The sequence below is a fragment of the Glossina fuscipes genome, unplaced genomic scaffold (genome assembly GCF_014805625.2).
Source record: "Glossina fuscipes isolate IAEA_lab_2018 unplaced genomic scaffold, Yale_Gfus_2 121, whole genome shotgun sequence".
NCBI lineage: Eukaryota > Metazoa > Arthropoda > Insecta > Diptera > Glossinidae > Glossina > Glossina fuscipes.
Window position 1 is genome coordinate 3,471,607 of NW_023998464.1, and position 27,847 is coordinate 3,499,453.

At 34.6% G+C, this 27,847-nt stretch overlaps 1 protein-coding gene and 1 long non-coding RNA gene across 13 annotated transcripts in view; one reads left to right on the forward strand and one right to left on the reverse strand.

The window, feature by feature from the left end:
* The first annotated feature begins 370 nt into the window (after positions 1–370).
* On the forward strand, positions 371–3,140 carry LOC119640646. Of its 2 annotated transcripts, XR_005247694.1 has the most exons (4): positions 371–521; positions 583–1,961; positions 2,029–2,804; positions 2,955–3,138. It is a non-coding gene; the product is annotated as an uncharacterized LOC119640646 (long non-coding RNA). The 2 variants fall into 2 exon arrangements; XR_005247693.1 differs by having other exon boundaries at positions 2,029–3,140.
* A 1,585-nt stretch (positions 3,141–4,725) lies between these two features.
* Positions 4,726–27,847, reverse strand: part of LOC119640645 (sodium/hydrogen exchanger 9B1) — a 71,959-nt gene continuing 48,837 nt past the window's right edge. For 7 of the 11 annotated variants that reach the window (XM_038038824.1, XM_038038833.1, XM_038038829.1 and 4 more), the window contains 6 exons: positions 13,945–14,268; positions 9,405–9,513; positions 8,398–8,810; positions 7,553–8,320; positions 5,107–5,461; positions 4,726–5,044 (listed from right to left, as the gene is read on the reverse strand). In XM_038038824.1, coding sequence (XP_037894752.1) covers positions 4,884–5,044; positions 5,107–5,461; positions 7,553–8,320; positions 8,398–8,810; positions 9,405–9,513; positions 13,945–14,268 — 2,130 coding nt within the window. In that variant the 3' untranslated portion in view covers positions 4,726–4,883. Of the gene's footprint in view, positions 5,045–5,106; positions 5,462–7,552; positions 8,321–8,397; positions 8,811–9,404; positions 9,514–13,944; positions 14,269–14,374; positions 14,385–14,562; positions 14,814–21,311; positions 21,341–27,666; positions 27,729–27,847 lie in introns of those variants that run through there. The other 4 variants (XM_038038823.1, XM_038038827.1, XM_038038828.1 and 1 more) reach the window with 4 other exon arrangements.

Below are 27,847 nucleotides of genomic sequence, written 5' to 3' on the forward strand. Positions count from 1 at the left end.
ATAATTGTGTTCTCTTAAATGTTTGGTTTGTGTCCAAAATACACCGAAAAATCTAAATGACATGAAAATAAGAAACATAACAAAAAAAACTTAGTCTCAAACCCACATGCGATTATAAAACAACACTTTTTCGTTTATTTAAGACCTGGCAATTCTTTGCAATTGTGGATACTAAGCAATTTCACACATTTGAAGTTATCAGCTGAGCAACAATTTAGTCGCACCCAGAATTATTTTCAATTTGTTTATTTATTTATTCTCACTATGTAAGCATTTCATTTGGTTGCGCAATACCATAATAATAATAAGCTGTAATTTGAAGAACATTTTGTGATTAAAATTATAAAATTGCAGTTGTGGTTGAAAAATGGGAAAATTGAAACGGTATTAATAGAAATAAAAACTAGTGAAAATTGCCCAAAAACTCGGGAAGAAAAATTTTTCGTAGTGGAGATGGTTTGGTGGCGCTTGGAATAAATCAAAAAACCGTTTATCGTTGGAACATCTAAAATATTTATATAGTAATAAAATAGTAAAAAAGGTATACATGTTTCTAAAAAAGGTTTCCGTCCCATAATTCAGATTTAGAACGAGACAAGAGAACTAGTCGCGTTGCAGTTCGTCCATGGAGAGTAGGCAACTTCCTATAATGGCTGTCTTCTGTTGTGGCGACTGCTAATCTAAAAAAAGGAGTACAGGTACGATTTGCAGCTGCATTTTGCTGGAAACTATACTGCCTACGGAGTGCAACCACGTTATCGATTCCGATAAACTTTAAGTTAATTGATGTGCCAATGAGGGATGAAACAATGGCCTAACTGTGCAGGATTTCGCGGTCGCCTTCGATTGCAGTCTATATTAAGAAGACTGGCAATTTAAGTAATCTACACAAGTTAACAGACTTTATTATCGTCAAATATTTTAAAGCTCAAATATTTTGAAATTCAATTCTTCCTCTTGCTCCCTTACCTTTAATCTGGTTTACGATAAGCTCTTTCAACATAGTACACCAAATTTTGGATAAAAGCCACTTCACCCTTTAAGAAAAATATTTAATTTTTAATATAATGTAAAAAGTATTGTTCATTTTAACTTACCTGCGTATAGATAATTTGCAAACCCGAAGTAATCATTTTAACTAAAAAAATTATATACAAAGAGACCACATCTATTTGCAAATGATTGCAAAAATCGTCGGAATATATTTCCTCCCCAGCGTGCAAATGAAATTTACTATGTAGAGCATGTTGATTGGATTGCATCTGTTTGAAAAGTTCGATACGACAAGCTTGCTTTATCCAGCATTGTTAAATGCCACGCATGCACTTCACTCTTGATCAGCCTAGCTCATAGGATTTACCACGATCATCGTTACGCTCACATAATGCCACACAAATAAACTTGTAAATGAAGTACAATAGAAACAACGAAACGAGTTTCAATTGTCGGGAAATTTTATTTTATTTTTTGTTGGGAAGAAAAAAGAAGTGACTAAAAATAATTTCTTCTTATAAACAAAATAGCTTTATGGATGGTGAAAGCTAACTAGTGAAATGCCGCCCCAGATTTGTAAGACGCAAAATGGATCTATTTTGTGATAAAAACTTGTAGCCTAGACGGCCAATATTTCGAATCAAAAATTTGCTACTAGTTCCTCGCAACGTCCCTTCCATAGACGGAATTGGCACCAATTAAAACCAAATTGAGTAAATTTCTTAAAGTAAACTTTGGGCCGGTAACTTTTCACCGTTTATTGCGCTCCGCTGTGAAGCTTTTTATAAGGATTTTTAATACGCAAATCACGAGAAGTGATATATTGGCGGAATAATGTAATGGAAGTGCGGACATTGACTATATAAGAAGCGCCACTATGGTGTAATGTCTAAAAGTGTGAAAGAAATTCCTAGAACGCTTTCTAAATGTCCTGCAAATTCGTCGTATTTTCGCTCAGCAAATGACAAGTAAGTTGAAATACATGCCACTTCATGCCATTTTTCTACTATAGTTTCTGTTTCAATCGTTTTCTAGATTTGTGCCTTTCGTAAAACAATATTCGCACGACACAAACTTTGGAAGATACCGAAATAATTACGTTGAACGATGCTGAAGTGATCGAGGAAATGGTGAATATATTTCAAGTTCTGGAATGACAATATCCTTCAACATATGAGAAATATATCAAAGAGCCTTTGTCTAATCTCTAATTAAAGGAAAGGAATAATCGGAAAAAAGCTGATTATTAAAAGCAAAATGCTATACTTTTATCGTCTGTCCAAACACCTTTAAAAACCCGGAAACTATTGCCAGAATTGAAAAATTGTTATTTGGATCGTGCATGAGATGACAATGAGGAACTGTTGAGAAATATATCAACACATCTCTCAACCTACGCAGCGACTTTGCGTGAAACTTTTGACAGGCCGAGAATGAAATTTAGATTAGAAGTCGCATTATATAGAGACTTGCATTATATAGACTTGCATTGTACAGTATTTGTTTAAAGCCTTTGCAGACGTCTCTAAAGAAGCGTTATATCCAACCGAACAAAAGCAATGAGTGAAAATAGTAAAGGAATTATTTGATAGATATTTAAAGATCCGCGAGCAAAACTGATATTTGTAATTAATTTTTACTTGCATGAAAGAAAGGTCAGTAGATTTGTGGATTTGCGTATGCGGCTATTAAAAAACAACGCACAACATAATAAAAAGGCTAGAAAATTGACTCTGAGAAACGATCATACCGTTACAATTACTTCGGCCGTAAGCTTGTAGCAGGGATTCGTGAACCAGCTGGACTACTAAGTGAGAATACTTTTGAAAATCGTATCAGAAATCCGACCATTTTAGAACTAGTTGTGCGAATTTCTGAAGAGTTGGAATAAAATATATTATGAGAAATTTCTAAATACATGTCAATTAGAATATATGAAATTATTTTTTTTATTATTATAGTATAAGAGAATTCCGGAATGACCTTTTCTTTCTAACAGTAAATGAACAATTAGGAAAATCTGTTCAAAAAAATAAATACTATCTAAAGAGAGCATTTCCTGAGGGCCTCATTAAAAAAAACCTGAATCACAGCAAAATCCGTTGATCCTTCTTTCCTATCATACAGAGCTATTTCCCCAGCAGCACAGAAACCTTCAAATTTTTAACTTCTCACTTAGATGTCCACGTTACACATTGATGAGAATCTTCCAAAATCAAGCTCAATTGATTAGAAAACGATCGGCTGACAGTACTATAGGTGAGCAATAATTTTTTTAAATAGAAAAGCAAATAATATATTTGTGAAATACTGCAGTGAATTTGAAACAAATTAAAAAATCATGGGTCTTGGCAGGTGTTTTGAACCAAACAATTTCACAGCAAGTAACAAGTGTTTCCAATTTCCCCTGCCTTCAGCAACTTCAAAAAATTTCTGACTCAGGATGAACACTATTGTTAAAATATTTCATAAAATTATTTTGCGATCCATTTCATTAATCTGCTACCTCTGAGCAGAGATTTTTGGCGGAGATTCACTGAAATGATTTGTTTCCTTGGTAAGGATCTAACTGCTTGATAAGATCAAATGCGCGTAGACGAACAATTAAATGGATTGAAGAAGTAAATTTTTTAACATAACGCCCCTATGGACGAAATGGTTCAAAGTATTCTCTTTGAAATAATATAAATATCTTGTACTGTTGTTTGTGCTTTCGATATGCAAAAGTCACTTGAAGCCATTGCAGACATATAGACAGCATTGTGCGTCATTGAGGCCCATATCCGACGATGTGGAGAAGATCAGCGGTCAACAAAGACTATTGAAAATAGCTCCTTGTATACGTGAGCTTCCTCCCGTGCACAAATGGGAAAAACAAGAATTTTACGTAACGCAATCTATTGATTAAGATGGGAATCAAACGTTAGCATCTATCGAAAAGTGTTTGTCATAAAGCTTTCAGTTTGTAGAATTCCATGTAAGACTAGAAGACGGAAAATGCGGTCGTGATCCGCTTTTGTAACGTTGACCCTAAAATGACCGCAAACTGCGAGAAAAATATTATACAAAACCCTTCGACCCACAAAGTTTTTGAAATGTTAAAGCCATTGCGCTTTTTGCTGGCGATTTCATAGAAGGTGTTGCCCCTCTGCTAAATGGATTTAATTTTAGTCAACGAAATTCAAAATACGTGGATGAGCGCTTATTCGAAGAGCTAGTGATGACTATTAAACACTTGCTATCATATATTTCTACATGGTAGCAAAAAGGCTAATAATATGCAACAATTTGGAGTTCATATATATATGCCTGCGTTCGTTGAACGTGTAGAAAACTCTTTAGGTTTAAGGAAGGAATCAGTAGGACAACTACTTATATTTTTCATGGGTCGATTGGCAGTAGACATATCTGGTAAGGTTATGTGGAAGCAATTGATCTAGCAGACTCTGCTTAACACACAAATCGCTACATAGGAGATAATGAGATGAGAATTTGCCTTTTCGAATGTGGCGAGGGATTATCTCGGAGGTTGGATGCTGATTCCATTCCTCTGTTGGTCGAGACAATAGATTTCATGGCTGAAAACTTTGATGAGGAAAAATTTACAGGTGCGGGTATTGGAAGATATCTTGGGAAAATCATTAGAAAAATAAAATGAAATAACAAAAATAAAATTTACTTTAGTTTTCTGAGTTTTTTTTTTTTAATAAACGTAACTTTTAAATATTTACACCATGAGTTTTTTTTTTTTTGTAATTTTTAAACAATTTCTAAGAGAACGTTTTCATCTGGAATCAACTTGTGGTTACAACTGCAGCAAAACTACATACACAATAAAAATTGTTCAAGGCAATTAAGAGACTGCACCTTCCTAATCTACCTACATTCCTTTACTTGCTATTTGAGGTAAACGTTAAGTTGGGTATGTGAGCATTCGTTTGTGTGTTGTCCGCTGTTTCTTTGTCTTCCGACAATTCAGGGTCCTCGCGTTCTTCTTCCTCGTCGATAATACTGATGTCACGTATAGACGGACGATGGCTCCGTCGCCAACCTTTTTGCAAATAAAATGTATTATAATTTCTAATTTTCGTTTCATACAAATATATATGTTACCTTCTACAATCTGCGGCTGCTTAGTCTTCGTAAGCAATTTTGTGCCTGTTACTGATATTAAAATTGCTCCCAAAGGGGCCGTTAATACAATCGATAACACAGCTATGGTTTGTACAACGTATGCATAATGTTTATCCTCTTCGCTGGCATCAGAACCTAAATGCTTGACTGCCACCGGACCTAAAGCAGCTTGTACAGTGGCTTTGGACATCCAAGACAGCGCCACGAAAAACTTTTCTTTCATATTTAACCGGTCACCGAAGGCAAGGCCTGCTGTGCACAGTATGCGTAAAACGCAACCGACTACAAGGCAACCAATGCCCACGGAAACAATATCAGAGTCAAGTTCATCGATCTAAAAAAATATTAAAGAATTTAGAAAGGCTTTAAATGGTAACATTACACTGATTTCTTTAGAACATTAATATTTCCTTTTTCGACTTAAATGATTCTTAAAAAGACTACTGTGCTAGTGGCAAAGGTTTGATTTCAGCAGACACGCAGGAGAATTTTTTAAAAAGCGAAGTAATTTAACTCCAAAATCTTGCTACCTTTTCATTCGAACTTTCTACAACATCTTTGAAATTACATCCTTTAACGAACCACATACAGTATTTCGGTTAAGTAAGAATTAAATGAAAAACTTAAGTATAAAAATTTTTTAAGTAAAGTCATTGATGTGCTTCCATAGCGAGACAAAAGACTTGTTGGAACGAAATGCTTACTAATGTTTATTGATGAAAAAGCACGGTTTGTAATCGTATTAATGTTTTGCGGACAAAGCCAAAGATTTTTGCACAAAATTTGTTAATATATTTGAGAGGGACTTCACTCAAACTTCTAAAAGGCATGAATAACGAATTTATGTTACGTCCAAGCCCTTGTCGAAATTTTCAGTGGACATCTTCAGTTCCGCTATTGGGAGAATGTTTACCACAGATTCTGGACAGTTGTGCAGACGGACAGATGGACGGCCAAACAAAGAGACATTTTTAAGTGCTCTCCATATTCAAAAGTGCCATAGAATTCACATACTTTATGGGGCTGTTGACGCTGGTTTCTGCGCGTTATAAAGGTGTGGAAAAAAAATTAAACTTTGCTGCACTATAATATTGGTTAGACGTAGTGAGTTTTTTTCATCTTTGTGCAGATACTGCAGCGTAGAATATACATTCAAATTTTTGCTCGTATATCTGCTATAGTTTATGAATAATAGGCAACAAACCATTCTTTTATTCTCCTCGAAAAACGGATCAGTTCAGCGTTTACGTGGTACTGTGGGTTTGTCTTTCCACCGATTTGGCCCATTTGCAACACCAACCTGCGTGCAAGAACTTTTATTGGTTTTGCCAAATTTTAAAGCGGATAACTTTAGTTTTGCAGTTAGAAGAATGTTTGCAACAGAGATTATACAAGTGGATAGACGGGAAAGCGGACAACCGGCCAGACGGGCATGCTTAAATTGATTCAGAATTTGGTGCTGATCAGGATTATACATACTGTGTGGGGTCTCTGAAGCTTCGTTATGGGCGTTACAAGCGTTTTGAAAAAATTAATACACCCTTATCTTTCGGTGACGGATATAAAAAGCGAATCTGAGTTTGCGGGGGAAAAAAGTAGCGGCAGTGGAAAAAGCAAAGCGAAAAAAGAAAATGATCCTACGGCGTACTGAAAAACGAATACGAACCCTTAATAAAAAATAAATCTTACAGATTAGTTCAGCTTCTATAGGCCAAAGGCTAATTAGTTTCATTGTTCTCAAATATAAGTGATTAACTGTTCTTAAAACTTCTGCACTTCGCAATGAAATCATTCTAATGACTTTTGCTAAGAGCAAAAGTCGCTGAATAACTCAAGATTAACCAATGATCTATATGTACGATGCATTAAAGTCAATCGAATATTGTGTTGACGTTGATTGGATTGCAGATATAAGCGTCAGAAAAGCTGGTTGCTAAAAGAGAATTCTTCGAAGGTATAGAGTTCAAGAAATATTAAAGACTAGTACTTACTAGAATTGGAACCGAATATATCGAGTTTTCCTTTGCTCGTCTATATTGCGTATTAAGTAATATTTGTCAAACCTAACGCAACACATAGAACATTTCGGAGTAATTACTTATTGTTATAGTTGCTTATTGATGCCAATTTTTATAAAGCACTAGATCGCGAATGTCTTTGAGTTTGAAGTAGTTGAAGTGCAAAGCATTCGTTTTAGTTTATTTTTTTAATTTTGAAAAACCATTTCTTTATCTTTCACTTCAAAAACTTGTAAAAAAGCAGTCTCTATTTTTCGGGGATTTTTCGACACAAAAAAAAAATCGGGAATGGACATGATTTTACATTCTGGATTTCTTCAATAATGTATAAAATAAACGTCTAACTTTCGTCGTTAGGAGTGGAAGTTAACTTAAGAAGATTCGTTTTTTCTTCTTTAAATTCATACCTTTACTGTAGCTCCGGTAATACCGAATAGAATTGGTTCGAAGATCATCCAAAATATTTCGAACGCTGTGGCTACAGGATTATCCTCAACTTCCCAGCCTTGCTTGCACCAAAACAAATTTGATACAAAGGCAGCAAACACAGCAGCCAAAGGTCCAGCACCCTCGAAGCCTATTTCTTCGCTTCCATAAACCGCCGTTAGTCCTCCCGAGAATAACATGATTGTTCTTAAAGGTACTATATAAGGATCACCTTTTTCAGGGAAGTAACGGGCCACATAGCCCCAAATGACGCCAAAGGCTAAACCGCCCACTATGCAGACTGGAGCCTGGGCTATCTGATAGCTTAGACCGCGATCCGAAAACATTACGCTGCTGATGATGCCAAAGATGGCTACTGATAAGGCATCGTCGATACCTGCCACGGCAATAATCAGCGTAGGTATACCTTTAGCCACACCGTAACCTTTGGTGCGTAATCGAAAAAGGCAAGGCACAACTACAGCCGGTGAGACGGCCGCTACAATGGCACCCAATAGAAAAGACCATACCCATGGTAAGCTTAGTAGAAAATGACTACTGACTCCGATAACACAGCATTCTAAAATCCATGGAATTATACCTAACTTTAAAATAGTCTTGTAGACCTTTTTAAAAGCATCCGGCTCCATTTCGAGACCAGCTCGTATTAGAATAATGGTCAAAGCAAATTTACGCAAATGCGATGTAACATGGGAGAATTCCCCATCTAAATTAGCCCAACCTATATTCTAAAGAGAAAATAATTCAATCAATAGAAGATATTATATCTATATGTTATTATACTATTAGAAAAGTCGAAACTCACTTGAAATAGTATGCCTACTATCAGCATACCGATTAGTCGAGGCAAAGTAGTCAATGAGATTATATAGCCTCCAAAATTTGCCGCAACAGTTAGCACTACCAGGCTAAACAATTGCCCACCTGGGGCTGCTGTTTCGCCGATAATCACATAAGCCGAAATCCAAAGCAGTACGCCAATCAGTATGAGAACGGTGATGCGGGCGAATTGTCTAAATGATGGACAAAGAGGGTACGGGCATATTTTCTGCCAATGAGGCGGTTCCCAGGACGGTGTATTCTCTTCGCCGCGACATTTTATGCAAAATGTGTACAGCCAGGATTCTTCCAAATTATTAGGAAACTGTTGATTCTGTTGATGTTGTTGGATTTTTGTGTTGAGAACATCAAGAGCTGATAGTCTACATGATCGATGATCTAAACCATATAAAGGAGACGGAGTGAGAATAATTGTTTCAAAATATGATTATTCGCGCATTTTTCGCAAGGAAGTTGTTCGGTTTGCAAGTGGACATAAGCATTTTACTGCAATGCAAATGCCGAGTGCAGTAAGGATTTTTGTCGATCTTTATGTGTAAGTTCAAAATATATATTAAGAGATGTTCGAAACTGAACATTAGAGTCTCTTGGTGAGATGGAAGTCAAAACGTAAGCTCCTTTATCAATAATGGGTGCCATAAATCTTTACAATGAATTTGTTAATTGTTTTCACTGCAACTTCAATTAAGAACATTCTTAGATATCACCCGCCCCGAGCTTTTTTTAGGTTGTAGGGATGTGAAAGAACCGATTAAGTTCGTTTTGCCCAAAATTTTTGATACTGTTGTTTCACAATTTGAAGCAAAAACCATTAGCAACAATAACATATGGATTTTAAAAAGTTTTATGGACTGTAGCTATCAAGAAGCTTGGATATATTTTACAAAAACGCGCATCTTATCCACGATATTGCTAATGGACGAAAAGATTAAGGGCAGGAAGTCTGTTCAAAATGAAAAAAGAAAAACTTACCGTAACTGTGTAAAGAACCAAGATCTGATTCATTTTCATGACCGGTATTGCTTACTAAAATACTTTTCCGCCGAGCCGGACCGATATCAGTGTGTGAGTGTACAGATGTCTGAAACAAATTATGAAAAGAAGATAGAAAACTTATTACCAACTTTTCGAACCACAATAATTTAGGTTAGGTAAGGGAAGAAAGGGGCCCAAGAGAGATCTAAGTTGTCGGGTATACAAAAAATTATTTATTATTCGGGAAAATCCATATAGAAAAATACAATGGAGGAAAAACAAAACTCTGCATAGGTAAAGCCAGTCGCCACTGTAAGTTTTTTAGAAAATCTTTTATCTTCTCTATTGGCCAAATATATGGTTTGAACTTTCTAGAATATGCGGAAAAAATTCATTATCTAAAGGAGGTCTGTGACTTGAAATTTTGTACTTTTGCCCTGAGAGCTCTGACAAGAGTAGCGAGGAAAAGGACTTGCTGGGAAGCTACAGCCCAAAGCAACTGCAGATGTCTTCAGAAAGTGCCTACGTTCTTTTAAAAATGTTTCCAAACAAAAATAGATTACTCGAGCTTATCGAGAAAACTTTTGAAAGGTCAAGAGTGATTTCAGAGCCTTCAGTGTCTCTGCCCAGAATTTAAAAGTGTGTGATGAAGCTGTTTATAGCAATGGCAATGAAATCGGTTATCGAATTTTATATTTTCTGACCGTTCTCTCTTTTCAGAACACGTAAAGCGAAAAACATACGATTCTGTAATCAAAGGCAACCGGTTTTCAGTTCTTCGTGTACCTTGTCTGCAAAATTCCACTAATTTTGAAACGTCGACGCTGTCGTTTCCACATACCTTGCGATGAACCATGTTTAATTAGTACGCTTACGCATCTATTTTCTGCCCGTGGATGCCCCTTGTTCGATACAAATTCCGACGTACTGAACACAGCGGAAAAATTCTACGGAAACGCCTTCTCAATTTTGTATCTATATGCCTTTGGGACTAGCCGATAGCGCAACAAAATCCCGCCCATACCGAATCTTTTTATTACATGCTGCCTTAATGCAACATGTGTTCCCCAAATCACAATTCCATACTTGCACACTTGATATGGGTTATGGGAGCTTATCGTGATTAGTGTTCTTTTGACTTGTTTCCTTTTAATTTTTAGTTCAGTTTTTGAATGTCACTGACAAGCCCCTGCGCATGTCTTCTTCGTGGATTTTCCTCATTTCGATTTTTCGGTTGTGGTCCTTTGTGCATGTACCTATTACCTTACAATATACATTGTCTGCTTCACAAAAAATAAGTACATATATGAAAAATTTAACAGTTCATGCGGTCTTCTTTCGCACACTTTCACAATTATTTATTTGACAAATTTGAAAAAAATGTATAAATCAATCACTTGTCCAACCAATACATGCATTCATTCTTGAATTAAATAAAAAAGTTAGGCAAGTATGAAACTGTCCTCCGCGTCCGAGAGCTAGATGCTTACTTTCAAAGACTTATATCATTGACGTGATTTTTTTTTCGTTGTCTGATATAAGTGACATTTATCAGATCGAAGACACATTTCAAAGACACATTTATAATAGAGCGTATGTCTAACAATTTTTTTCAAATATTTCATTGCGGGCCTAATTCTATATATTAATAATTGCACTTTGCCTTTCAATACATACATATTTATACTGATGTATATGAAATCTAAGAGACTCGTCTTCATAAAATATAAGTTTAAGAATCATGGCAACAATTAAACTGTTGTTGTTTTTATTAATATTATAAATTCGTTTATCCGAAAGAACTATGTATTATATAAATATGAAATATTATACACAGGCGGCCTCGATATAACTCTACACAATCCGTGCTACTCTAGACAACTTTTGCTACTAGTGTGTTTCAAGTGAGTATGTGTGCAATGCGCAGAGGGATTTATCAAAACGAAAGTCATTCTAAATCGATCTAGGTTTGTCTGACTATCTATTCGTTTATCCATCTAGTGCCTGTCTATGCATTTTCGTGCTTAAGCTACATGCCGCAGATTTTTAACATATTTTGATGAGATTTTGTATACTAACGTATGCGTGCCACAGGATAAACGGTACTGCAAATTTACTACCACACCTCATACAATGTGTTATTTGAAAAGTCCTTATGAACATTACTGTATTGCGTGGTATATGGCGTACAAAATGGCAACGTTTTCGCTTCTCTTAAAGATAATATTTAACGAATGAAGTTAATTTTTTTGTTACACGGGAACTAAACAAAAGTCGGCGAATTCATATTTACACGTAAACTTAGCGCATTGTTTGAAAACATTCTTTACTGATGGTAAAAAGCAAATGATCGAAAATGAGAAAAAAACCACAATGAAAATTGAATAAACATACACATTGTATTTGGAAACCAAATGCGTACTTTGAGCTGTATTTCAAAGAAATCAGGCGTACACTTTGAATTTTTACTGGCAATAACTGATCCAACAGGCGAAATAAAGATTAGATGAAACGATCAAAATAAATAAATCGTTAAAAAATTTCATAATGACTTTTCAAGGTTTCAGGGAAATATCATCACGAATAGATAATAATTGGAGCTTGCGCCTCACATTATAATGAGAATGATTTATCGAAGCATTAAAACTAACCTTACTCTGCGCTGACTTCATGTTTTCAAATATTTTTCAAGTTGAACTCAAACAGACACAAAGTACTGTAAAATCACCCTATTGTGTATACTCATTAGCATATTGATTTGTTTTGTTGTCATCGAAACTATATATCAACAATAATAATAAAGTCACGTTTGTCTCCAGTTTGCTCTACCCCGATGTTTATTTAGAAAATTAACACGTCAATGTGCTTATTTGATAAATAGATTAATGTTCACATCGCATATTTTACTAGTTTTCGAATTATTTAAATAAAAATATTAATTTAATGTTTTGCTACTTATCTCTTACTCCGCTTTCTTGCATTCTTCTTGGCATGTTCAATAATTCCCTGAGATGTGAACTGATTCAATGACTTTTAAGGGAATACAAAAAGCAAGATCTCCGCACGCCTGCTAGGAGACAGACAAGTGAACTGATAAAATCCACAGTTCTCACTGTTCATTTATATATATAGATATACATATATATATATATATATATATATATATAAATATAACCCACTGTGTCCAAAAAGTAAGACCAATTTAATTTTTTCTTTTTTAAAATTTATTATTCCAAAACTATGTGAAACTACAATAATAACCCTTGTTAATAGTTGGCCCGGCGGATGGTGTTCATAGTGCACAACATTACGATTCTCGCAGAAAACTGTTAATATCACTTTGATTTTTCAGCTACTTTGACTACTTCGGTTTTTTCAATCTTGACTTAACTTTTTTGCGGTATTCGCTTGATGGATCAGTTTGTTCTAGGTCGTGAATGTAGACCTGAGTTTCATTCCCCAGAGTAACACGGTTTATAATGTCTTTGTCAATGGAAACCATTGTTTCACAGACATTGCAAAAATTGGAAAGTGCGCTGTTGTGTGGTGCAAAACTAAGCGCGGCGGAAACACTAATCACATTTATGATAGGATACTTGGCGCAGTTGTCTGCCACAGCAGTGCTAATTTAGAAAAAAAATATTTCTGATATTCGCTATACGCGCGCATTATATATACACATATACTACTGATACTACGTATACAGTATATACATACATACGGAGTCTTTAATGCGTATATTTCTATGTATTATAGAGATTTCTTGCATTTATTATAACACATTGTCTTTGCTGGGCATAATGATGTAATTCAAACATAATTTATTCACACTGACTAACTCGGCTTATTGATTGACTAACTCAGTTTAGGAGAACATTCAACTTACGTGAAAGTGTAAGATGTGCATCTTCATGTGCCAATATAAAAAACGATTAGTAAATGAATGCCAGTAAGACATCGATCTTAACTGCTTAAGAATGTACAGACTTTTTTAACAAGAAATGTCACTTTAATCTCACGTAGGTTTTGGTCTGTCGCCGATTAGCTGTTCTTATGGGCATTTGGCAAACGAAAGCAAACGTTTGCAGATACATTCGCCATAAGTTCGTCGATTACTTAAACTAAGTCATGGTTTTTTAAACAAAACTGTCTTGAGTGACGAGGTCTGGATACATATACAGGTCTGGGTACTGTTGCTTAAAGGCCATATTTTTGAAAATAGATTGAAAAGGACTACACTACCGAACTGGATTATATGTTTGACTGATATGTTTTGATCTCAAATTGATGTCATGGGTCTTGACGGAGCGACCTGCTATTTAGGTTTTGAAAGTGATTTCTGAAAACGGTTTGGAAAATCACATCTTCACCGTTTTTCGTTCAAAATCTATTTTCCTTATCAAAGCTTTGTTAAGTCGCGTTTACTGTTCTTCGGTCGTAAAAATAAGTGATAATTAGACGGGGGAAGAAGAAAAAATCACTTCAATTCCAGCAGCACTTTTAATGAAATAAAATGAAAAATAATATCATTACTTACCTGCGATATTTTCCTACGAGGATTTTGTTCAAAGGCAGGGTTGTCAAAGCCGCCTGTATGACGATACTCATTAGCGGGATCTGAGGCAATACTAACGCGACGTTTTGGTTGATTTTCTATCACTAACGTACTTCTATTATTTGCATTATTTAAATTATTCAAATCATTTATGTTTATATTACTCAGAACAGTAGCATTCGAACTTCCCACACTACCGACATTGCTGCCCGTACCCCCTGTATTACCGGAACCGGATAATGTTGCAGCAATATGCGATAAATTATTTGAGTTTTCAACATTTTCATTCATATTTTTCAGATGATGCTATAAAATAAATTATAATAAAATGAAAAAAATAAAAAAAATAAAATAGCAATTATACACACACGCACACATATATATATATATATATATATATATCTATATATACATTTATATACACAAAGGCACACGCATACACATAGATATACACATGAAAGGGAATTAATAATTAAATCTGCATTAACTGCTTCACAACGATTGATATATATTTTCAACGTATATCCGGATAAAGGTTGGAATAAATTTTCTGTTAACTGGTCATTAATTCACAAAACAAGCACACGATGCATCACTTACGATATACATTTTATCGAATTTTAATTTTAATTACAATAATAATTAAACAAGGTTTACGTTACGACCGTTATATATTCCGGATAGATTTACAACTAAATCTGAAATAAAATTTAGCAATCAAAATAAATTCATTTAAGTCAATTTTTATTGTACACAGCTTTCGAACACTCTGAAGTACTTAAACGGATTTCAAAAATGTTTTTGTAATTTGCGTGAAATTCGCTACAAATTAACACATATACTTTTATATAATTATTTTGAAACGAAACAAAAAAAACCTGACGATCACAAACGCATTTTTTTCTTAGTGAATATATTTTTTTGTGGATTAGTATTTGTGTTTTGTGTTTTGTATATGGATGTATTCGATATGTATGCAGATGTATTCCGTATACAATTTATCGAGAGCTTAATACTGATATTGTGAGTTTATATAAAAGCTATTAATTAGCTTAAATTATCAGGAACGGATTATCTAAAAGATTTTATGTTTACAATCACATGTTTGGTTATAAAAGGTGTGACAAAAAAATAATTATGTTAATATATTGAATAAGTAAATGCAAAAAAAGAAAAAAATTCATCAAATTTTGTCACGCTTTCTAAGCTTATTCTTAAAATGAACTTTCCAATGCCCACGAGCGAGTCGTATTAACAAGAAAAATATTTTTTAATATTTGCATATCTAGTTTAATAAACAGTTCCAAGTGTTCGCCATGAGAAAGTTAATATTATCATATCTCGGACCGTGCAAATTACAAAGTTATTCCTTTCTTCAAACTATTTACATATGTTCTTTATGTTCAGCGTTTTTTTTTTTTTTTTTTAAATTAATATTGTTTTTAAATATATATGTGGAGTGTCATGTCAATATATCCAATTTCTCCAGAGTTACGCGTATCTTTGTTAACATACAAACGATAGTTTTGCATTTACATTACATTACATTAAATGTTGCTTGCCGAATGAATATTCTGCCGCGGAATGCTGGAAAGACGGCTCAAGACGAGTAGCTCTCTGGACGACGAGCCAAATCTGCGAACGAAAGCCACTTCAAAGAAATCCAAGATTTGCTGCACGAAACGCGTTAAGTTAATAAGGAAAGTTTAAACTGAACGGTGTATGCAAAGGAACGTTGATGAAAAATTTTAAAAATGGACGCAACTTGTCTATAAAGCCACAACAAAATGGCTAAAGAAAACTTTCAAGATAGTCCCGTCGACAGCTGATAATTTTTAAGAGATGTCAACGCAAATTTAGTGTTTAGGCATTTGTAAAATTCCTGCACCATTTTTTGCAAATCATCTCAGATGCTCTGTGCTAACTAGTCATTCTCATTAGGTGAAACAAGACACTTGGTGGGTTAATGTCTGATTCGCGGCGTTCGTGTTCGTAATTGCCAGCTCATATGAGTTAGTCTTTATTATAGCTCTAAAAACCGTCTTTAAGCTGACTGTATCGCATTACGCACATTTTCTTTCTCATTAGACAAAACCATTTGGTAACCTGCAGAAACTTTCTCCCTCATAGTTTCAAATTATCGCCAGCGAAGCTCGGTGCAATTCACAAGAACTTTTAATTAGCAATTTCCACTCATTCAATCAAGCGGCGTTTGCTTAATTGTCGGACATCTATCTTTTAATATCTCAAGCTGCAGGCGCGGACGCGATGCAAAGCCTTTAAAAAATAGTCTATTTTTATTACCTATACAGCGAAATGGATATATTCGTTGCGTGAAATGTGACACTAAAATCCAGCAACATGACTAAGACAACCAATCGGCCGTGAAATATTCAAATGGTTGTGGATATCGCGGTTACATGGCAGTCGTAAACAAATTGCGCAAAAAAACAAAGCAGACACCAAATTAACCAGAAAGAATTTGTATTCTATTATTAAAAGCAAGTAAAGTTCTTGAGCACAATTAACACAAGTTAATCCTTCATTGCATATATTAAACTATTTGTTCCATTGGAGCAAAAATGAAATTGAAATGCTTTACGTATATTGTCTACGCTAAACAGAAAAAAAATAAAAAAGAAACTCATATCGTAATTTTAGAAAAATCTCAAAAAGCAGCTTGGACAACTTGGATTGAAAATCGAATTAGATTCGACTGACACTATTAGCAATATTAAGTGCAATATTGTGCACACATACATGAGTCCATTTAAGGGAAATCGAAGTGAAATTGCAATGTTTTAATATTCACAACCTTAATGTTGAAAACATTTTTCCGAACTGTGTGCGATAAAGACCATGAAGCTATAATTGTGGAAGTGCTCCGCTTTCGATGGCCAGTAAATCTCGATGATAGATGACACGTAACTATAAACTTTTTACATACTATGCTTGTGGAGCAAGAGTATATAAGTGTGTAAGAGGGTGGAAATAGACTTTACTCCGTATCGACAAGGTCCGCCTGTCGGGCTTGTTTTGTTGCCTTCAACTTACAGATCGAAATTATTGAGATATATTGACCAAATTCAACGCACTGACCTGTTTTGGCTTCAGGGTGAACCCTTATTTTGGAAGTTCGTTATATAGTTATGTATAATGGTTAGCTGTGGTCAACCAAGTTTTCAATTATTTTGTTTTTTTTTTTTTAATATCACCCATTACTCACGAGATATACCCTACGCGTAAGCAAATATAGCGACGGTTAGAAAAAATATGGAGAGAGGACAAATGTTACACCATTATCGATCAGGCATTCCCTATAACCTCGGCCGCAGGCTAATCGTTATTAAAGTATCTTATATCGGTTTGGAGATTTTGCGTCGTCATGCCGACTTGATAGTCGTATCATATGCTCTGCTCTGAGTCATTTATGTAAGTGAATGATGTGTTTTCGGTGTTTCTTTACCATGAGTATGACAGAGTTTTTACGAATAATATTAGAAACATTTTTCTTGACCTCGATCTACAACTCGACACAACACAAAGGGAGATATTAAATATCTCCCTAAATTTCTTTACAGGTTTACAAGGAATTTGTAATGAGCAATATCCTTCAATCTGCGTTCATGTAATGAAAAAAAGAGAAAAATTACATTTTGACATATTCGGGAAACCTATAGTTATTGTTTACTTTTTTGGTAGATTTTTTCGTTTAAAATTCGTTTGCACCTGCTCTGCGATTGTCGTTTACATAACGCGTATGATAATAATAAACCATGTGCAAACTTTTACGATCTCTTTTGCAATCACATCTAAAGTGAAGACGGAAAACGCCCGACGGGAATCAATTATTCTTCGTCGCTTTTCCCCCTTACTTTCTTATACGAAAACAAACATCCATAGTGCACTTATAAACTGTCAAAGTCAGTTGTGTATTGTTTACTTTTTAAGAGCACAGCATATATTGTTATTTGTGTCTAAAATTACCGCTATAATTGGTCATCTAGAGTTCGCGTAGGATAGAAGGTTTGGCTACTTGCATAAGTAGGACCTTTAGAGAGAGATTAGTAGTGAAAGACATCGAATTTTTCGGATCGGTTTATTCGGTTACTTGATATTAAGAAAAAAGAAAAACAAAACAAAACATAATACTTATCCGCCTGAGTAGCCGAAGGGGAGGAATCTCGACTAGCAAGTCAATGGTCGTGGGTTCGAATCTCAAGTGCGGTAGAGTTTTTAATAAAAAAGCCGATAGCCTTAGATGCTAGTGCTTTTAAGAGTTTAGTCTTAGAATTTACTTCTCTGGCGAAATTAATAATAATAATAATAATACTTATAATATTTAAATTTTGAAAAATTCTACAGCTCTATATTCCCATATGGCATTGCTGTTTTATTTTTATATGACTGGCAGATATGTAATGCGATCATGTTCTAGTTGATTACTATTGCGGTTAAAGGAAATGTTTAATTTTGTGTCCGTCATACTCAGCATATCAATAAGAGATTTTTTTTGCTTTTGTGCTTAAAGTCTTGGTTTTCGCATGGTTTCATCAAAACTAAGAAAGCGCCAATAACTCTTTGCTACAATTTTCTGCTTTAATTTGACGAAAACGCGACTTTAAGTGCACATCACTGTTCTGCATGTACTGTTGAATACTCTAAACCATTTCGTTTAATACGGTTGTTCATCATAACAACTTTTCAAAATAAGGCATTATAGGGGAATTGGCCGAAAACATCTGGTCCGTACCTTTTTCAGAAGCGTTCATATCGCAAACAGAACGGTGTACGAAGGTTCATCGAAAAACTTTTAAAAAATTTGAGACTTTTACGTTGATTACTAGAATACAAAACAGACCAACGGATATGCAATATAAGATTGAATCAAGAAATAATTTTAAAAATGATTCTAAAGCGATCGGTGTAATAAAAGGTCTATCTCAAGTATTTCTTCGTGTTGTATAAATGCGCACAAACCTAACATAGCCTTGTGCCACATTTGGTGTAGCTGTCACTTGAAGTGGATCTTACGTAGTAAACTTTAGTTCGGCGTTCGGGGTTCATTTTTGACCCAACTCTGAAATGATGACATGTAAACAACGCACATTCAAAATAATATGTAAAAACATGAAAAAATTTTTCCTCTTTCTTAACATTTTCTTAATTGTACATCTATTTATACATGCATGCCGTACATTGCAATCCATCAAATGCAAATGATAATCCAAGCCGCACAAGCACGTGCTAGAGCTTACCGCAGAGAAAATGAAACAACATTGGCGAATAGAAGTCGATAGGCACACCTGTTGAATTTAATACCAATCTCAAATATCTTGGAGTACAATTAAATGCTAAATTAACGTTTGCGGAGAGAATAAAGAAGGTCACGGATAGAGCGTTGGTAAATCTAACCGCTTTGTGGAAAATTACGCCAAACATGAGCGCACTGAAAGAGGCTAAGCGAAAATTCAAAGGCAGACAACGCATGCAACCTATGCCAAAGCGGAAGCCACAATGCGGAGTACTCCGTCTTGATCTGCGAGATTGCACCGTGCAACCTACTAGGAGCTATGCTGAGGAACATCTAAAATTGGTGGAACAGCATACTCCGAATAAAGTCAAGTGATGATGAGTGGCATCCGAGCTCCTTATTTCATACGAGAATGAAGGATGAAATATTAGAAAGGGCCCATCCTCAGGTAATGCAACAGTAATTCAGGGATGATTTTTCTCGAATATCGTAGGGTTACTAATTGGCGGCGCGCTGCCATTGCGTCCATCAAAAAAAAAAATGTACATAAATACTAAGATAATAAATATATGCTTTATGAGAATTCCGACAACTTACAAATGTAATACTTAACTATTATAATATTCTTTGATAATAAAAGCTAACATGTGCTTGTTGGCAATAAATAAATGATTTGTTAGAAATATGTTGATTCGTTTTTATGTCATAAGTTATGCAAATCAATGATAAAATCAAGTCAGTTCGTTTGTTTGGGTGCTTGAATATATGAAATTTGTAAAATAAGAAAAATAGACAATTTGTCAAATAAATTATTTATGTCGAAAGAAAGTGTAATACGTTACGATCCGACAGACATGAGTAGACATGACATTGAATCTTATTTCATATATAAATAAACATATAGAAGAGGAAATGGCAAAAATAAAAAAGTATTCATTATTTACTTTAAAACGAATCTTCGGCACTCTTTCTCCTGGAAGTGCATATGTATAAGTGCATAATTTTGAATGAATTACAAATCGAAGAACATAATATTGTGCAACGAATTGTACGAAAAAGCATAGGAAAGATGACCGAACGAAACAGATACAATAAAAGCAATAAATTTTCTATGAGTACGTAAAACATACGTACGTGTACGTGTGTGTGTGTGTGTGCGCGTGTGTGAATGTATGTGAAAAATGAGATATTTGATTCATGAGTTACAAAATACGAGATAATGGGCATAATTGTAATTAAATTACTTGGTTACAAATGTACTAAGATTTGCTAAACGGATAAAATACACGCTTCCGTGCGCATATCTATATCTATGTGATTTGTTTATAAGCTTTCACTCGGTACGAAAGTGTATGTGTATGCGAATGGCAAGTTCTATTAATTACAATAACATACAACAATAATAACAACAACTGTGTATAAGGTAATACCTTCCAAACTGTGCCTGCGTTATGCATGCAGATATGTTTTGTCTATCATACGCTCTTATGCTAATATTCAATTATTCAATATACATAAATTTGCGGTTTAATAATAACCATACAAGCGTACATACATAGATGTATGTATACTTTCAAATGGCGATGTATATAGAAATTTTACTAAATAATTTTAATGAATATTAAAGGCAAATACAAATCCCTTTGAATAATATATATGTATGTGTGTATGTTACATATCACATATTAAGCAAGAACTAACGTGTGTGAGTGAATTACATTGAGGTAATATCGGTAATAAACAAATATCATATCGCATGTATGAATATAAATAATTAAATTTCGAAAAATTTGGGTTTGTGAAATTTTATTAAACAATTCTTCTCTAATTTATCCTCTATAAGTTAGTTAACAGAATTCACTAAACTCTCCAGTATGCGAACGCGTCAGTCGGAACATATATCTCTTATCAAATTGATATGGTATCCATTTAATGGAAAATAGCAGAGAACATAAGAGAGAGACGATTGGTGGCTGTTTCTGGCAAAAATCAACTGACATCGCCTTGGATGGTATGTGGCTTCAAGAAAATGGTTGCAGCATCCAATACAATTTCTTAGAAGGAAGATTCGTTGGTCGTGCAAATTCGTGCTTACCCCAAAGGCCATGCGGTACAAGTCGACTGGTCTTTTTACCGTCGGATTGTTGTTGTTGCAACGCTAGAATATCACAATAAACTGCGAACTGTCACTGACTTGATTTACCAAAATTATGCGTGTTTTTGGTTGTAGTCCTCAGACGGTCATTTCTTAGATAAAGAAGGCGAGAACTTATATCTAAAATAAGAAAAAGTTCATGTCGGTATCTTTTGCTGTTTAATTTTTGTTACAAATTAAAAGCAGATAAAAGGTCTATAGTGGGCCACGACTCAACATTACATACTCTACGCTGCTTTGCTTAATACAGTTATTCGTATGATGACTGATGATGGTATTATATGAGATGTGGTCGAGAAAGATACAGACAGACAGACAGATAAAGGGGGTGAAATCGATTCAAAACATGATTCCGAATCGTCTGGATGTTGCATAAACCCGCACACACACTTGTACCACAACTGTTTCAGGATATAAAAAAATACTCAGTACAACTTGTTCTTGACTACTAGGTATAACATCAGTCGGAAAAATTGCTGCTTTTTCAATGACAACAAAATTTTTTCATTTCAATTGCCAAAGGAGGAGCCTTTGTTTTCCGAAATACCATAGAAAAAAATAATCATTGCCTCCAATTGTTGTGTATGCAACAATCAAAAATCGGAAAATTAATATTTCAAGTTCGTCTATCTTCCGTTCAAGCGTAATACTTCAGTAGGAGCTGAAGCGTAATACGCTGCCCATACACTAATCAAAATAGTAAACGAAGAAAAGTGCGTAAATTTCCTAAAGGCGGAAATTCAGAAATGTTATGAAAATAATGAAACCATACAATGTCTTTTCACTTTGTCTGTGTATGTTTTAAAATAAAAGCACATCTTGAAGACGGGGATTGGGATAAATTTCTGCTAACGAATAAAAATAAGAATCGTACAAGTTTTTGGGAATGAAGACATAACGCTATGATATAAATGGCGTTATTAGTTGCGCGTTTTAAACATTTTCTAAGCAAAGGATAAATAACCGCCTTTAAGTATTTGAATAGTTTGCCTGCAGTGTGGCTTTCTTTAAACGTCGAATCAAATGCATCAAATGCGTTGAATCAAAGGCATATGTAAGAAGAGTTCTACCTTATCATAAATAAAATTCACAATCATGCTATGATATGATTCTATGCATGAAAGATAGTGGAACCAAACTTAATAAAATAATTATGCTATTGCTTTACCACCACAACAAAATATTTTGTTTCCTTTTTTGTTTATAACGTACTCTTTATGATAAGTGTATGAAAATTGTCAAAAAGGAAAAAATATATTGAAAATTATTGGAATTTGAATTCATGTTAGTGACGCGGGTTTATTGAAGTTATTGATGTAAGCTTACAACAATCAATTGATGATACCCACCACGATTTTACGTAATAATAATATGCGAACACTATTGCCATGAATGTCGATTTAGGCCGTAATATCCTTATACACTACCTAAGTGGAGATTTACCGAAACTAAGGAAAATATAATATCAGGTATCAGGACAGGGAATTTATCCATGTTTTCAATACGATTACTTCACCAAATTCGTATCGGGTTCTTGTGTATTATTGAAGATTGATGTTACTCAGTGTTTGCTAAATGAAAGATAATTTTTCAAAATTTATTTACAAAAATGAAAAGAACTATTAGGCCTTAAAAATTTTTGCCTAACTATTCATGCCGCGGCTGATCACAATGTCACATCTTGAGCAGCAAACTAGAAATTTTCTGAAAATATTAATGCTTTGACTTATGAAAGAAAGGAATGTTTTCACTCAACTCAGGGAATCAACTGTTAGCCGAGTTGACAAAGGAGCTCGAATAATACCTCCAATGGTCGTGGGCTCATATCTCAAGTGTGGTAGAGTTGTCAATAAAAAACTATTCACCAATTATTTCAAACTAAGGCGCGACATAGGAACATAAAACTGGTCGAATTTTTAATAAAATTTGTCCGTGGACCGAAACACATCAACGTATCTAATTTTATCAAAACACGCGTGTGTGTAAGTTGAACACAAGGAGATGTGAACACACTCAGATGGACAGACAAGTTTAAATCGATTTAGAAAATGACTCTGAATCGAATGTAAGTCCATCTTAAGCCTTTTTGTCTGTTAGGTACATTCACAGCGACAAAATATAGCTTATAGTATAAGTGGTGTTGGGTGTAAATATAACGAGGCGTCCCTGAAGGTAAAAGGAGGAGCGAATTTAAGAATTTAACCAAACAAATGTTCTCAAAGGCTCCCAAAGGTGCGAACAATCCATGCGGAATTGAACGTTTAAGTTAAGGCGACTTTAAACGCAGTTTAAGTTCAGCTTACGTGTGAGTTTTCTTATCAAGATTAAGGCCATGAGTAAATCCTAAAAATCTTTGTAAGATGTGAGTGAAAACATGCGTAAGCTTGATTGAAAATCGTCTAAAGATTTCTGTGCGTATGACGTTTGCACTGAATTCAAAGTTGAGATGTATCGTAAAGTAGTCACTATTGGAACGCCTATATAGAAGTAAGAGGCAAGGGCTCAACATTGGAGGTAGTTTGTAGAAAGTGGGAAACTGACATTTACTTGATATCCAAAGGGACAATAAGTGAAAATCGCAGGGTTTCCTCTATTTTTCAAAGAATTGAGCGCATCTGAGCTCTTTTTGTAGAAATAGTTAGATCTCGAACTATTCCAAATGGTGAGAAAAGAATAATAAGTTCTTCAAATGGAAAAAATAAAACGACAACAATGTTGAATACGAGAACATGTAAGCATATCTGAAGGCAAGAGAAACGCTTTGCATCTCGAGAAAGCAGAAGCAAATAAAGAGAAAGCGGCGTAGACGCGATAGAAGTACAAAGTGTACTGAGGTGGAATTAAATTGTGTCGCAAGATCTAAGTGCCAAAGAAGATTAGAAATACACTTTAAATAATTACTGTTCTATAATTGACCAAAGCGTTCTAACTGCGTTAAAGATAGATGTTGAAGCATAGAAAGAAATCGAATTTCGGCAAGTTGAACTTGATCTTCTTAAACAAAGATCAAATTTCTTCGTAAAAATCATTTCAATTAATTATATCTGAATTAATAATATCTGAAGTTTAGCAGCAAGCGTTCAATATTAAACGGATTCAGTTCGGTAAATGCGGGTGCGATTCTTGACTCCATCACTCCGTAGACGCAATTGTCTTTCAACTTGAACCTGATAAATAAAGGACCGATTGCATCGCGAAAGAAACTTTTTTTACAGTTCGTTGTTCGATGCTTTGGCTTTCTTTAGAGCAGAATATACCAGTATTTGGTACTGTGACAATATTATCCGGTAATAATGAGCAAAAAATTGATCGATGTTAAGTAATACAAGTTATTTACTTATCAGTCAGTGATGCCGACATTTTTAAATCTAATTAATTTTGTGTTTTCAAAAGAAAAAATCATTTCGCTTAATATTCCATCGCAATCGCATTTTTAATGAATAAATGAAAACAAATCATTTGCTTAATAATATATGTGTAAAAAATATTAAAAAGAAAAAGATCAAAGGCATCTGACTGCTAACATCTGAAAAGAAACCATGTTTTCAATACATCATTATTTGAATCTCACAACTCGTTTGCGATACAATGCAAAATCTCTTTTTGTATAATGAAAGCAAACAACTACCTCACCCAAGCACACTCGCACACACTACAACGATGTGAAGAAAACAAAAATAAATAAATAAATTTGTATAAATTAAAAGAAGTAAAAAAAATTATTTATATTTGTAAACAAATATACAAAGCACGTGAGTTCAATTTTGCCACTCATGTGGTGACATTCAGATCGTTCGAATTGACAAATAAGATTTGGTTTTTTCCCGTTTTTTTTCTAAATACGAAAGGAGAGCAGTATGCGTGTCAAGGCGAAGCTAATAAAATTTTTGGTTAAGCATAGCTGCAGTTTGTGCTTTCAAGAGAAAAGTACGTAAAGAAGGATAGCCTACGGTTCACATTATGTATGTTGAAAGTTTCTTTTACCTCTTGGTTGGATTCGAAAAAGAATAAAATTTTTAGATGCAGTGTGGGAAAGCTAACGCCACATCATACCCACCGCCGAAGGAGCCAGGTGTATTCGTCTTGTGAACGCGCTTGCAGCAGCCAGAAAAAACGTCAAGTATCTTATTAAGTTTGCATATTCTGGATCAGTATCAGTGGATTTATTGCATACCCTCCTGGTCGTCTTGCCATCTGTCCGTCTACGTAATGCTGGGCCAAAAATCCACCTAACCATAATGGTGAAGCTATCGGTTTCCAAATTGGCCGAAAAAATTGTATGTTCTGGCAGGCAGATTGGTATTGGAAATGGGACAGGACCACGTGAACTGCAAGTAACTCTACTTTCAAAAGGACAAAACGCAGACTTTTGGTTCACTGCTGACAGACTACAGAAGATAGAAGCATAAAAGTTTCCACGTATACGGATGATCTTATACTCTGTATCTTATATATCTGTATCTGATCTTACAAACTGTACAAAAAGGGAAAAATCGATTGGGGCCCACTCAACGCTAAACAATTTTGAATATTATTTTTTATTAAGACATAAACGAAAATTTTAAGGAGACTTTAAAGTATATGTATTCGTATTCAGTGGCAAATATAATCTAGGCATGACTGTAATACCGTCTGCTCTTTTCTGTGATAAGCATCCTCTCGTTTGCAACCATTCAGATGTTGGCCTCAGCATTGGAAGTTCTTGCAGGCCAAATCGGTTAAAGAACACGCCTTTTGTATAACATAAGCTGAGTGCAACTCTGCTTTCCGGATCTTGTGCTCATTAACTGCAATAGAGACAAGGAAAAGCTTAATCATGTCCGTATAATGGTGCAGAAACTTTTTTTTTTTTGCTTTCCTAAATGCTTCTAAAGGCAAAGGTGGGTGAATACAAAAAATTCGGTCATAGTCGAATAAAATTTTGTCAATTGGATCTCATTCTCCTTGTTTTGCTTTTTTTTTTTGAAGCTTAATAGAAACTAAGCTAACGCTTAATGGATTCTTTGTAGTGCTTTTGAAAGTTACAAAGAGATTGAGAGAGAGAACATATTTTCTGTTTCATCTTGGAATAAATTTCGGATATTTTCCTATTCAGGCACATAAAAACACTTTTGCCGAAAAACTAAGCTTGAAGATGGACCGCAACTTCGCTAAATTTATTCTTATGCTTAATCGAATATTTCGTGCATAATATGTGCACCCAATCTTTCAGCAATAAAAAAGACAATAAGCTAACGAAGCAATCCACGGGTAATTATGTTGATAACAGATATTTGCAGATCGAAATGTTTTCTTAGAATGCAAGAACAAAGCAAAGTTGTAAGTTAAACTAATTTGTATGAGTCATCGTACATATCATAGAAATCTCTAGTTGTGCAGGAGTTTCAAAGTTTCGATTTATTTCACTTATCACAGAACTAAAGTATACTGTAGATCAGCTATGGTAAAGATGTACACGGAAAAGTGAAATTTTTTTTAACTTCAATATCCGTAATTTGAATTCAACATCATCCATAAGGAGGAATGTAAGATCATGAAAGAGCTTAGAGAATTGAGTTCTACTAAGTACTGGGTAGGTGCACAAAAGGTACGCAAGAAATAGCAAACTTAATACACATCCTTCGAACCATTCAAAACATGCACACATATATACAAATACACGTACCTTTCTCATTCATTACCCAAGCACCTGTGAAGATTGTGCATATTATCCTAGCAAATCATTTATCTTATCGGATTTTAGCTTTAATACCCAATGATTGATTAATCGTTCAAATATCACCAGCAAGGTGAATAAGTAGATTTATGTAAATAAAATTTTGCGCTACTATTGAAAACAATAACAATGAAACAATAACAGAAAATTTAAGTTACAACCGCAGTCAAGGTCGTCTTCGTTGCCGTCGCTATTGTCTTGTTAGTCGCGCATACAAAAGCAGCAGTAAAAAGTCAACAACAAATGTGTGCTAAAATCGCAACTCACAAATAAACAGACAATCGTCGTTTTCGTTTCGATCGTCTATAGCTTTCTGTGTACGTGTTTTAATTACAAATTATCACTCAGAGACACAGGAACATCCACAAACACACACACACACAAACACACACACATACACACATTCATATCAACTACTCGTATCATCATAGTGACACAAATAAAACTTAAACGGCTGCATGCATATCTAGTTTTACGAATATGTGAATGAACAGCAAATTTGTAAAGGCAAAGAGACGAAAGCGCTCACATGCATACATACATGCATATATCCACACATATATCAAAGTGAAATAATACTTGCGGTTGTAGTTTTTGATATTCATCCAGTGATAATATTTGCGATTTAATGCCTCTGTAAACTTATATATGTGTGCATGCGTATGTGCGCGCGGTTTTGCATAATGTCGGAAATATTTATGTAAATGTAAATTAAAACAACAACAACAACAACAACAACAATAATAATAATAATAATAAT